Source organism: Herpailurus yagouaroundi, unplaced genomic scaffold (genome assembly GCF_014898765.1).
Source record: "Herpailurus yagouaroundi ecotype Mexico unplaced genomic scaffold, PumYag 142, whole genome shotgun sequence".
NCBI lineage: Eukaryota > Metazoa > Chordata > Mammalia > Carnivora > Felidae > Herpailurus > Herpailurus yagouaroundi.
The window spans coordinates 37,495,868-37,508,335 of NW_024412397.1; the positions used below are offsets into that span (position 1 = coordinate 37,495,868).

The 12,468-nt window shown below is 39.6% G+C and overlaps 1 protein-coding gene across 4 annotated transcripts in view; it reads right to left on the minus strand.

The window, feature by feature from the left end:
- Positions 1–12,468, minus strand: part of ELP2 (elongator acetyltransferase complex subunit 2) — a 44,222-nt gene that overhangs the window by 14,208 nt on the left and 17,546 nt on the right. For all 4 annotated transcript variants that reach the window (XM_040479048.1, XM_040479046.1, XM_040479047.1 and 1 more), the window contains 6 exons: positions 9,786–9,935; positions 7,448–7,636; positions 4,907–4,976; positions 3,794–3,889; positions 3,592–3,649; positions 2,821–2,893 (listed from right to left, as the gene is read on the minus strand). In XM_040479048.1, the coding sequence (XP_040334982.1) occupies positions 2,821–2,893; positions 3,592–3,649; positions 3,794–3,889; positions 4,907–4,976; positions 7,448–7,636; positions 9,786–9,935 (636 nt within the window). The remainder of the gene's footprint in view (positions 1–2,820; positions 2,894–3,591; positions 3,650–3,793; positions 3,890–4,906; positions 4,977–7,447; positions 7,637–9,785; positions 9,936–12,468) is intronic.

The window sequence follows — 12,468 nt, forward strand, 5'->3', positions numbered from 1 at the left end:
ATTGTTAAAACGCTCCTCAAATTGAGCTATAGATTCAATGTAATCCCCAAACAATTCCAGTAAGTGTTTTTGTAGAAACTGTCAAGCTGATTCTAAAATTTATATAAAAAAGTGAAGAACCTAGAATAGCCAAAATAACTTTGAACAGAATTGGAAGATAATTACTTCCTGGTTTTAAGACATATTACAAAAAGCTATACCTATTTAGAGAATGTAGTATTGGCATCAAGAATAAAAGATGAATGGAAAAAAACACAAGTCCAGAAACAGACCTACGCATATATGGACAAGTGATTTTTGACAAAGGTGCAAAAGGCAGTAAGTAAAGGGATAGTCTTTTCAACAAATATGGAACAATTGGATATCCACATGCAAGAAAACCAACTTTAACCTATATTCTAGGCCAAATGCAAAAATTAATTAGGTCTAAACATAAAACTTAAAATCTATAAAACTCAGAGAACCAGATGTGCCCTAGAGTTAGACAAAGATTTCTTACTATACAAAAAGCACAACCCAATACAGAAAAAAATCGGTAAATTAAGCTTCACCAAAACATACAACGTCTGCTCTTTGAAAAACGGGAAATGAAGTCACTGGGAATAATTATCTAAATTGCATATATCTGATACTTGTATCCAGTGTATACAAAGAACATTTCCAAACTGAGTAATAAGGAAACAATCCAAGAAAGAAATGGGCAAAAGATCTGAACAGGTACTTCATCAATAAAAGATATAGAAAGAAAATTAGCACATGAAAAGATGCCCAATATCATTAGTCATTAGGAAAATGCCAATGACCACCACAATGAGATGTTACACACCAAACAGAATGGTTAAAAAGACTGACCATACTAAGGGTCAGTGAGGGTGTTGGAGCAACTGGAACTCGCACTGCTGGCAAGGCAGTAAAAAGGTTTAACTGTTTTGGAAAATAGTTTGGCAGTTTCTTAAAACTTTAAATATACACCTACCATATAATCTAGCAATTCTACTTGGAGGTACTTATTCAACTAAAACGAAAGCATATACCCAAATGAAGACATTATACAAATATTCACAACTGCTTTTATGGGTAAAAGCCAAAAAGTGGAAACAACTCAAATGTCCATTAGTAAGTGAAGAGATCAACAAATTGTAATACATCTGTAGAAGGGAAAACTACTTAGCACTAAAAGAGAATGAACTGCATATTCCATTTATATAAATTTTAGGAAACACAAAGTACTCTACCATGACAAAAAGCAGATTAGTGGTTTCCTACGGATGGAGCAGGAGAAGATAAGAAGGGGCAGGAAAGAGGACCTACCAAGGGGCAGAGGAAATTTCTGGGGTTGATGGCTATGTTCATTATCTTAATTGTGGTTATGATTTCACAGGTATAAACCATATGTCAAAATTTATCAAATTAGCCAGTTTCAACACACAACTTATAAGAAGCTAACAACATCTAAATAAAATTGTTTAAAATGTTAAGTTTCAAAGAAAGATGGATCTAATCATTTGCTTTACCAGTCAAAAACAAAATTGTGGCTGGCATCCTCCGTTCAAGAAACCAAGCCACCTTCAGGTTGGTGCCCAGAAGAACTAGACGTTTCCATGGATTATTTACCCTTCTACTGGGCAGGTGAGTTTAGACAAACCTTCAGATTTAAACTTTCCAAGCCACACTATCAACCACACTTCTTTTCTACTGTTTATTAAAATATAAAATACTTAGAAAAAGTATACAAATAACAAAAACCAAGTACACATTTGCTACAAGCAAGCCAAGTTGAAAAGAAAATAATTACACATCACTGACAGTGCTGAAAGCTAAAAACGAATTGGCTGCTCAGCAGAAGCATAGCTATTCCTGCCACCAAGCTCTATTCTCCCCCCCAGGCCCCTGTAACAGAAGAAGTACTCTCAGTAGCACTCTCACAGACGGGACAACAGGCAAAGGAGGTGGGGCAGGAAGGGCACAGCGATATTTCTTATGATGCCTCTCAATACAGGCCAGCGGCAAGAAGCTGCAGCAAAAGCAGGGACAGAGGGACCTGCCAGATAGGCAACTCACATCATCACGCTTGAAACAAGTAAATATACTTTAGACAATGTAGATAAAACGGGGGGGTCTCAAGACCTTTCAGACGATCCTCCATACATGCTAGTTCACTGCACAGAACAGGGATAAATACGGACTAGGGAGTACAAGATTAGTCTCACAAGCAAACACTGAAAAGTACTACTCTGCAGTGCCCCATGCTAGTGAGCTGGCCACCACCCTGTCCCATCCCGGCACAGGCTGAGCGACCCCATGCACTTTGCTCAGTCCCAAGTCTGTTCCTAGAGAAACGGTCAAACAGAGCACACTCTGGATTTCATCTTCTCATTCCCCTGTGTCTCCAGGACTCCAATTATTCAAATTATTTATCACATTTTTAGGTCATTTAAAAATACCTGATTAAATAAATCAGGTGTAGATCAGGTCAAACCAAGTATTTAAGAACAAAAGTGTGTGCGGAAACAGATTTAAAATGCAACTGCAAGCTTTTTATTTTGAGTAAGGTCTACCCCCACTTGGGGCTTGAACTCATGACCCCGAGGATCAAGAGTGACACGCTTTATTTACCGAGGACGGAGCCAGCCAGGCGCTCCTCAACTGCAAGCTTTTGAAGGGACAGAAGGAAAAAGAGGTTGAGAAAGCAAAACTCCAAAAAAGCAGGCCCCAGTGGCCTTTCACGTAGGGTTCTGCCTCCATCGCCACAACCTGCAGGTGCCTGAGGACTCATGTGATTCATGTGACCAAGTGGAATAAAAAAGTATAATCCCCTACCTTACATGCTGAGGCAAGCAGAGTCTTTGAATTGCTACAAGCAACACAAAATATTTCATAACCGTGTCCATATCTAAAATTTAAGAGAAAATTTAAGAGAAAATTTAAAATTTTTAAAATTAAAAAAAAATTTAAGAGAAAATCTAAAATTTAAGAGAAAATTTAAGAGAAAATACATGACCCCTGTATTAGTAAAAGTACCTACTCTCATGCTGCAAAGTTTTAAAACGTGAGAAGAACAACATCAATCTATCTAGCTAACAGGCAATTCTTTCAGGGGACAGTACATTTCTGTCGAGGCAAACATTTGGGGAAAAAACAGAGATACTGGGGAAAATGCCAGCTTCCTACAAGTGATACAAGTTACTCAAACAATTATATTAAAATACAAGTTTTCACCCCTAGCTAGTATATACAATACACAATATATCTGGGAAAGGTTTTGACGGAGAGCCACCAAAGGGGAAAAAACAAAAACAAAAAACAGAATAATAAATCTTAGAAGTCCTTTTAAGAAAGGAAAAGAAATATAATGTTCAAAATTAAGACCAATAAACAAATCTAGGAAATAGAATGCATAGTAATATAAAAATCTATGTGAAGTTTGATTCTTGCCTCTTGGGAAGGCCACTGAAGATTTTTAGATCGGCGAGGGGGGGTGGGGGAATGTAGGTATGAAGAAAGCAAAGGAAAAAAGCAAGTTGTGTGGGAAAAAAAAAATCACAAGTTATGACAGAATCAGATCAGAGAGCTTAGCACAGTTTAACTCACAGTTTTTGAACCTCAGGCCATAAAGTATTCTGCAGAAGATGACCCTCAGTGGGAGGTTCTACGATAAATGTATAGCACTGCAATTACTTTTTCTATTTTCACGCAAATAAGTGAATTCTATAGCACTTTTTTAGGTCAATAGTGACAGGTACCATACTATGTGTACTAATGACTATCAAACCACCTTTTTACCATTTCTTACCAGTAAGTATGGAAGGCTGAAAGGCCACTGGTTGATACTCAAAACCATTACTCGTTAATAGCTCCTCTTCATCAGAAGGCTGAGAAACTAGATCTCCTAGTTTAAAAGAAACACGTCAACATCATGTATATAGTCACGGTATTTATATGTCCTATATACGTCCTAATATTAAGAGCATCAATTACAAAGTAGTGGAACTTCAAAGTACTGATTGTACTTCAAGATGTATCAATGCAATTCCAAATCCAAGGGTACTTCCAGTACTCCAGTATTTGCCAAATGTGTTCTTTGAAGCGCTAGTCAATTCCTTAACGATTTCTTCCTCTCTCTTTGACCTAACACTTCCCAAACTTTTAGAACAATCGGACACATTCTTTTTTTTTTTTTTCAACGTTTATTTATTTTTGGAACAGAGAGAGACAGAGCATGAATGGGGGAGGGGCAGAGAGAGAGGGAGACACAGAATCGGAAACAGGCTCCAGGCTCCGAACCATCAGCCCAGAGCCTGACGCGGGGCTCGAACTCACGGACCACGAGATCGTGACCTGGCTGAAGTCGGACGCTTAACCGACTGCGCCACCCAGGCGCCCCAAGAACAATCGGACACATTCTTCAGGCTACCCGTATTAGCATGTGTGGTGGTAGAGCTCCATGAAACACACTTTGTGAAAACTGTACCTATTTCAGGGTCTGTGTATGCATGGAGTATTTATCGTGAGATATCTGGTGGAGAAAGCAAATGCATGTGTTGTGATTAAAAAAAAAAAAGATCAGTAATGAACATGAGGAACATGTTATACAAGTGTGTAACTAGGTTTTAAAATACAATGGGTTCGGACGCCTGGGTGGCGCAGTCGGTTAAGGATCCAACTTCAGCCAGGTCACGATCTCGCGGTCCATGAGTTCGAGCCCCGCGTCAGGCTCTGGGCTGATAGCTCGGAGCCTGGAGCCTGTTTCCGATTCTGTGTCTCCCTCTCTCTCTGCCCCTCCCCCGTTCGTGCTCTGTCTCTCTCTGTCCCAAAAATAAATAAACGCTGAAAAAAAAAAATTAAAAAAAAATAATAATAAAATAAAATACAATGGGTTCAAAAATGTTGGACACTAAAGTCTTACCCTGAAAGACAGCTTTATTTGATAACCCCAACGCAGGGACAGTAGCTCCTTCTGGAAGATCACCATCTTGCTGGAATAAAAAGTATGATACATGTTTTAAACACTAAAAGTTACTGTTACCTCAGGCAACCAAAAATGTCATGCCCATAAATGCAGAGGAACAATTTAAAGAACACATGTGTGGCTATCTGCCCACACTTCCATTTCCTAAACCAAAGATGCAATGCTAAGCACTCTCCACAAACAGGCTGCAGTTAACCCCCCAAGTCTCTACCCAATCCATAAAGTCGGGCATCCTGTCATCCATGAGCTCATCAAACCCTAACAGCTCAGTGAGTTTTGGAGTCTGACAGGGCATGCACTGGGCTCGTTTCTAATAGCAGAGTGGGTTGAAATGGCACACCCAGGGCTCTACTTCCAAGAGTCTCCCAAGCACATCCTTAATGATGCACATGCAGACACCGCTGTTTCCCAAAAAGGCATATAGTATTTTCATTAAACATATTTAAATAACTCAGTATTTTTAAAAACTTTTAGAGTGCCATTTGAAGTGCCAATGATCTGTTTATACTCTGCAATGTATACCAACCAAATCATCTCGTAAAAAAAGATATGCTAACCTGGCATCGAGAACAGCCACCTGGGACATAAGCCACAGCATGCTTTATCTCAGAAACCAAGGAAAAACTGCATGGAAAAGAGCAGTAAGAAGCACTCCTACAAACCTAACCCAACATTCAGCAGGGGAACAAAACCCAAAATACAGCAAGAGGCTTTCTAGTCCACGAAACCTCTGTTAGCTTAGGACACAGAACTGATTGTCTACCTGGGACTAAGGCTCTCATGGAGCCCTAAAACCACATTTCAATCCGTAGAACTAAGAGATCCTGAAACTAACTGCCCTCCCACCCTGTGGCACTGCATTATAATCCCAAACAAGACTTCCCTTTTGATCTCATTCCCACTGTTTATTATGGTTAGAAAGAAGCAGAACAGAACCTTAACCCCTCTTCACATAATCAAGAATGCCTGTGTCATGGGGTGCTCAGTACACACTCTATAGAACTTAGTTGGAAATTTTATTTCAAATGACACTTTCTTCTCCAGTCTTATCCGGACTGGTGCTAGTTGCCCTGTCCTCAGAGTCTCCAGGCTCAAATGTATCCTGCTCTCTCTTCACCCCAAAGTACTTTTCATCACTGTCTTTGTTTAGGGACCTACAACAGCATCCTGTAGTCTAAATTGTGCCTGCCTCCCAAGGTCCTCCAGCATTTGACTTTCTCCCATTCTCTCCATTTCTCTGGATATACTACTCTTCATTCGAACAGCCAGAGCCACCCTACTGCGTGCGTGTGCGTGTTCTCTCTCTCCTCCCTTTTCCCTGTCAAGTGTACCTACCTACCCTTTTCAATCTCAGAACCAAATTTGTGACCAAACTTTAAGAACCATAGGATGGTACACTTCTATGTAACACAACTATTTTCCTAATTTCCCTTCCTTCAAAAGTAGTTACTTTATAATTTTTATAACTTATGTATTTATTAATTTTAAGAGAAAGAAAGAGAGAGAGAAATAGAGAGTATGCACACATGACAGAGGGGGAGAAGGGCTGAAGGAGAGAGAGAATCCCAAGCAAGCTCCATGCTCAACATGGAGCCTGATGCAGGGCTCGATCTCACGACCTTGGGATCATGACCTGAACCACAGCAGCAGTTGGACTCCCAACAGAATGCCCAAGTGCCCCATAACTTATGTATTTTTACCAGTAGCTCAAATCTTCTGTAAAAAGAGTATAAACATAAAAAAAATTTACCCTTTCAAAACCCAAATAAGGTCCCATTAAACATTTTCTCGGGGCGCCTGGGTGGCGCAGTCGGTTAAGCGTCCGACTTCAGCCAGGTCACGATCTCGCGGTCCGGGAGTTCGAGCCCCGCATCGGGCTCTGGGCTGATGGCTCAGAGCCTGGAGCCTGTTTCCAATTCTGTGTCTCCCTCTCTCTCTGCCCCTCCCCCGTTCATGCTCTGTCTCTCTCTGTCCCAAAAATAAATAAATGTTGAAAAAAAAAATTAAAAAAAAATAAAAATAAAAAAAAATAAAAACATTTTCTCATTAGTACAGTAACCTCTTCCTTCTATGAATATTTTACTTTAGCCACCAAAAAATCCTTGGTCTTATGTAGTAAGTGCAAGCACTTCAATTCTACTGTTCCCTACCTCTAACCACAGTTACATGGCAATCTCCCTGAAAATATGACCTACCTATCACATATTGTTTTAAGTACCAATCACAGTGATGATACATGGTATTCCTACCTTGATTTAACACTTTAATTCTTCAGTGTCTTAGACGACTTTTTAAAGAAATTTCTGGTTTAAACATTTAAATTATTGCATGCCAAAGTGTGCAAGTTTGTCAAGACAATAATAAATCCGATCTGACTTCCTTTCTACCCATAATCTCCATTTACAGGTTTAAGCAAATATTTTTTAAATGGAGTCAATGGATTTAGTTCCACATAACTAAATTCAGAGGGATACTCACATTACAAAGCACAAGATTCAGTGACTGGCCTGTAATGGCACAAAAATTTTCCACAAAATTCTGAGGTGCAGAAAATACTCGAAGAACTTTCTCATCTGCTCCAGACACAAACTGAAACCGACTAATCATCGCCAAACATTTCAGGTCATACCCATGTATCTGAGGCCTGGCAATTTCATGCCAAGTAACCTGCGTATTAAAATAGGATAAATAAAAATGACCATTTCAAAAATCAAATTCTTTTCAACAAGCAAAATGTCAGATGCAAAATCATTTATCATGCATGGAAATAGGACAACAAAGCAGATTCATCTGTGTTGTATTTACCGATAATTCAATCCTTTTTGTTACTGAGTAGGATTCTCTTGTATGGAGACATATACATATATATACGTGTGTGTGTGTGTGTGTGTGTGTGTGTGTGTGTGTGTGTGTGTATACATATATATACACATACATATAAGCTTACTGATCCATTTACATACTGATAGATATTCAAGTTGTTTCTAGCTTGTCTTTCATTGAGAAAGCAGTTGTGAACATTTCTGTACAGGTCTTTGCATGGACATGGGCTGCTACTTTTCTTGGGTTGATACTACCTATAAGTAGAATGGCTGGATGATATAATAGATGCATATTTACATTTTTAAGAAACTGCCAAACTATCTTCCCAAGAGGATATGCATTTTACAATCCCACCAGCAGTGTATGAGAGTGCCAGCTGCCTGCTCCCTCACCAACACTCGGTATTGTCTTTTACTTTAATCATTCTAATAGGTGTGTGTGTGTGATCGTATCTCACTGCAGCTTTACCTTGCGTTTCCCTAATGACTAATGGTGTTGAGACTCTTTTCCTGTCCTTATTTCCTTATATCTTTTTTGGAGAAATATCTGTTCAAATCTTTTGCCCTTTTGGTTTTTTTTAAACTGGACTATTATCCTAGTATTGACTTCTGAGATATTCTTCATACATATACACTCTAGATATAAATCCTTCATCAGAGATGTGCTTGGTAAATACTTTCTCCCAGTTGTGACTGGACTTCTCATTTTCCTGGCAGTATCTTTCAAGGAGCAGAAATTTTACATTTTAGTCAAGTCTGATTTATCCACTTTTTAATTTTTAATTTTTTTTTAATTTATTTTGAGGCAGGGGGGTGGCGGTGGGCAGAGACGGAGAGAGAATCCCAAGTAGGCTCTGTGCTGTTAGTGCAGAGACCAATGTGGGGCTTGTACTCAGAAACCATGGGATCATGACCTGACTCAGATGCTTAACTGGCTGAGCCACACAGGTGCCCCTATCTATTTTTTAAATAGATGATTAATAAACAACAGCTGAGCTATATGGGTAACAAGTCACAAAGAGCCACAGAAAACCAGTGAAAATCATTTGCCTTGTTTTTTAACTAACTCAACTCTATTAATTTGAACCTCCCACCGCTACCGAAGTAGTATTGTCAGTGGCAGTTTTCACTCGTTTCTATGGACTAACCAACCCACAGGCAGTTCCGTGAATTTTTGTCAGGAACTGAAGCTGAGTACACAGACTTCCTCTACCACATAGCACAGGTCAATGGCTTGTCAGTGGTAAAGTTCTGTTGCGACTTTTTGAGCTCAAGGCCAAGACTGAAAAGTTACTCAACAAAAACTGCCCGTAAGCACTAGTATCTAATACTATATGACTTTAGAAATTAGCTTTTGTTACAGACTTGGCAGTGTTTTATGAATTAAACCTAAAATTACAAGGGATAACTGAACTTTTATGTAGAACTGAAGTAGGGGCACCTGGGTGGCTCAGTCGGTTAAGCGGCCGACTTTGGCTCAGGTCACGATCTCACGGTCCGGGAGTTTGAGCCCCGCGTCGGGCTCTGTGCTGACAGCTCAGAGCCTGGAGCCTGCTTCTGATTCTGTGTCTCCCTTTCTCTGACCCTCCCCTGTTCATGCTCTGTCTCTCTCTGTCTCAAAGATAAATAATCGTTAAAAAAAAAAAATTAAAAAAAAAAAACTGAAGTAAACACATTTTGAAAACAACTAACATTTAAATTGTCTAAACTGGCAAGAGTATACATGTGTTTAAGTTTCTAAGAAAATACCAAACTGCCCTCCTGCCTGGCTGTTAGCATTCTGCGCCCCTACCGGCAACACAGGAAGTCTGCAGGCGCTCTGCACCCTTCCCACTGCTCCTCACCGTCAGTACCGTCTACTTCAGCTGAGGGTATACAGTGCATCGCGGCATGGTTTTAACTTGCACTTCTGCAGGGGCTAACAATGTTACCCCACTTTTCATGTGCTCATGGAGGTTTTTTAATGTAGATCAGTCAAGTAGAAAGTCACTTACCTGTGATTGGTCTTTTCTCTTCCATGGAGCAAAAAGTCGAGTTGTTTGGTCAGTACCAACAGTGATGATAAACTCTCCTTCCGGATCCCACATCAGGTCTTGGACACCATCAAAGTGCCCTGAGATAACAATCTCTGGAGTCCACTCTCTCTGCAATGAAAGTACTGTGACACATCCAAATAATCAAAGATCAGCATTACTCAGAATCCATTTCATAATGCCCTCAGGGCTAATGATGAAAAAGACTGATGCCCCCAGGCATGTGAAAAGCTTTAAAAAAAAAAAAAAAAAAGATGGGATCTTAAAATAGTAGGATCCTAAAATAAAAGGAAGGGTTTTCCAATCAAGCATGAGAACTTAAACATTCAAATCTGTGCTATATTCCTTTAAAGCAGTAACCCACGGAAATTTCCCTCCATTCATCATTTACTGAATGCCTCCTAGAAGTCAGACACTACTTAACTTTTCTCTGTCTCAAAGAACTCTTCCGTAGGAAAGTTACCAAGCTTGTATGGCTGTTATGAGAATAAAATGAATTTATATTTGTAAAGCACTCATAACAATGCTGGCACATACTAGGTATTATGCGAGTATTTTTCTATGAAACTACATAATAAAGGGTATTACGTAAAACTGGTAGATTCTGACGGCTTTATTAAACAAAAGGAGCTGCAGGTGTAGAGAACACAGTCCAAATCAAACCTAGCTGGCCACCTCCAGAGGGAACCTGTACCAGCAACCATGTGAACAAGTGACAATGAAATACACAAAATGTCTTATCTCTGGTCCACACAGAATCACAAGTAGTGGTAAAATGTGATCTTTAGAGGAAAAATCAAATTTGTATCAATAAAATGTCATTCAAAGACAAGTATGCTGAATACAGTGATTAAGCTAAGCTATATTATTTTCTGGTCAAAAAAATAAAAAGGTTGTGACTAAGAAATGCTATTAATTTCTTTTGTGATGAAAAAAATTGATTCTATGGTAAGCACCAATGGCAGTTTCCAAAAAGTTTTGAAAGAAAGGCAGCACTTTTGGACTATCAGTACAGTTTTCCACTCGAACAGTCCTAAAGGACAGTGTTTCTTCTTAAAATCAGCCCTGATTGTCACAAATGTACCACTCTGGAGGCTGTGGATGTGTGGGGGCAGAGGGTATATGGGAACTCTCTGTAATTTCTGTTCAGTTTTTCTGTGAACCTAAAACTTCTTAAAAAAAAAAATAAAGTCTCTTAAAAAAAAGTCACCTTAGTAAGGGGCTAATATAAATTGGAAGTCAAATTATAAGCACAAGTAAATTTCCTTGAATTCTGTCTCGTGGTTTGAGTTTCTTTTTACTCATCTGATGCTTTTTTTTCTATGAAGGCCCTCAAAAACTAAAGCTGAATATGACTCAGAGGAGCTCCAAGAACAAATTTTATCCTAAAAAATATCCTCTTTAACAGTGCCTTAGCTCATTTCATAGTAGAAACAATCTTTTTGGTGTGTGTGTGTGTGTGTGTGTGTGTGTGTGTACAGTTGACACACAATGTTAACATTAGTTTCAGGTGTACCACACAGTGATTCAACATGTCTATACATTATGCTATGCTCACCACAAGTGTAGCCACCATCTGTCACCATACAACACTACTGCAATACCCACTGACCATATTCCCTACTCTGTATCTTTCATTCCCGTGACTTACCCATTCCACAGCTGGAAGCCTGTACCTCCCACTCCCCTTCACCTACTTGGCCAACCCCCGTCCCCTTTCCCCTTCAGCAAAACATCAGTGTGTTCTCTGTATTTACAGGTCTGATTCCATACTCGTAGAAACAGTCTTCGAAGGTCAACTCCAAATGGAAGATATAAGGGAAAGAGTAAATCACTCCATGCATTGAGAAAGCTTCACAGATGACACAACTATTACAAAGCCCACCAACTAAAGTTTATGCAAATCCATGAATTTTTACTTTTTAAAGGAAGCCATCAGATGGACATTCAGAATCTGCTGACTCACATTTCACTCAATGCTCTTATTTCTTTCATTTATTTACTTAACGTATTCATACAGTAACCTCTAGGTGCCAGACCCGTTTTACATAGTATACAAATATTAACTCATTGAAGCATCATAGAAACCCCAGAGTAGGTGATATTTCTATTCACGTTTTACATTTTCTATTTACCCTCCTCAGGAGGAACCTGAGACCGAGGTTAGGCAAAGACCTCGAGGGCACACAGCCAGTAAGTGCTGGGGTCTGGGCCTGAAGCCAGACTGTCCAGCGCCAAAGTCTGTGCTCTTAGCCACTTTTCCTGCAATTTCCCCAAACCCAAAAAAGTGGATCAGAAGCAAATTAGAAAGTTAAGAGATGGGGCATCTGGGTGGCTCAGTCGGTTAAGCATCCAATTTCGGCTCGGGTCATGACCTCACGGTTCGTGGGTTCGAGCCCCGCATCAGGCTCTGTGCTGACAGCTCAGAGCCTAGAGCCTGTTTCAGGTTCTGTGTCTCCCTCTCTCTCTGCCCCTCCCCCACTCGCGCTCTATCTCCCTCTGTCTCAAAAATAAATAAACATTAAAAAAAATTAAAAAAAAAAAAGAAAGTAAGAGAAGGAATAATACTGAAAGGCAGCTAGATGACTAAAGGAAAATTCCCTCTTTGAGAAGAAACTAACAATTATAAAAAAGGATGTAAAAC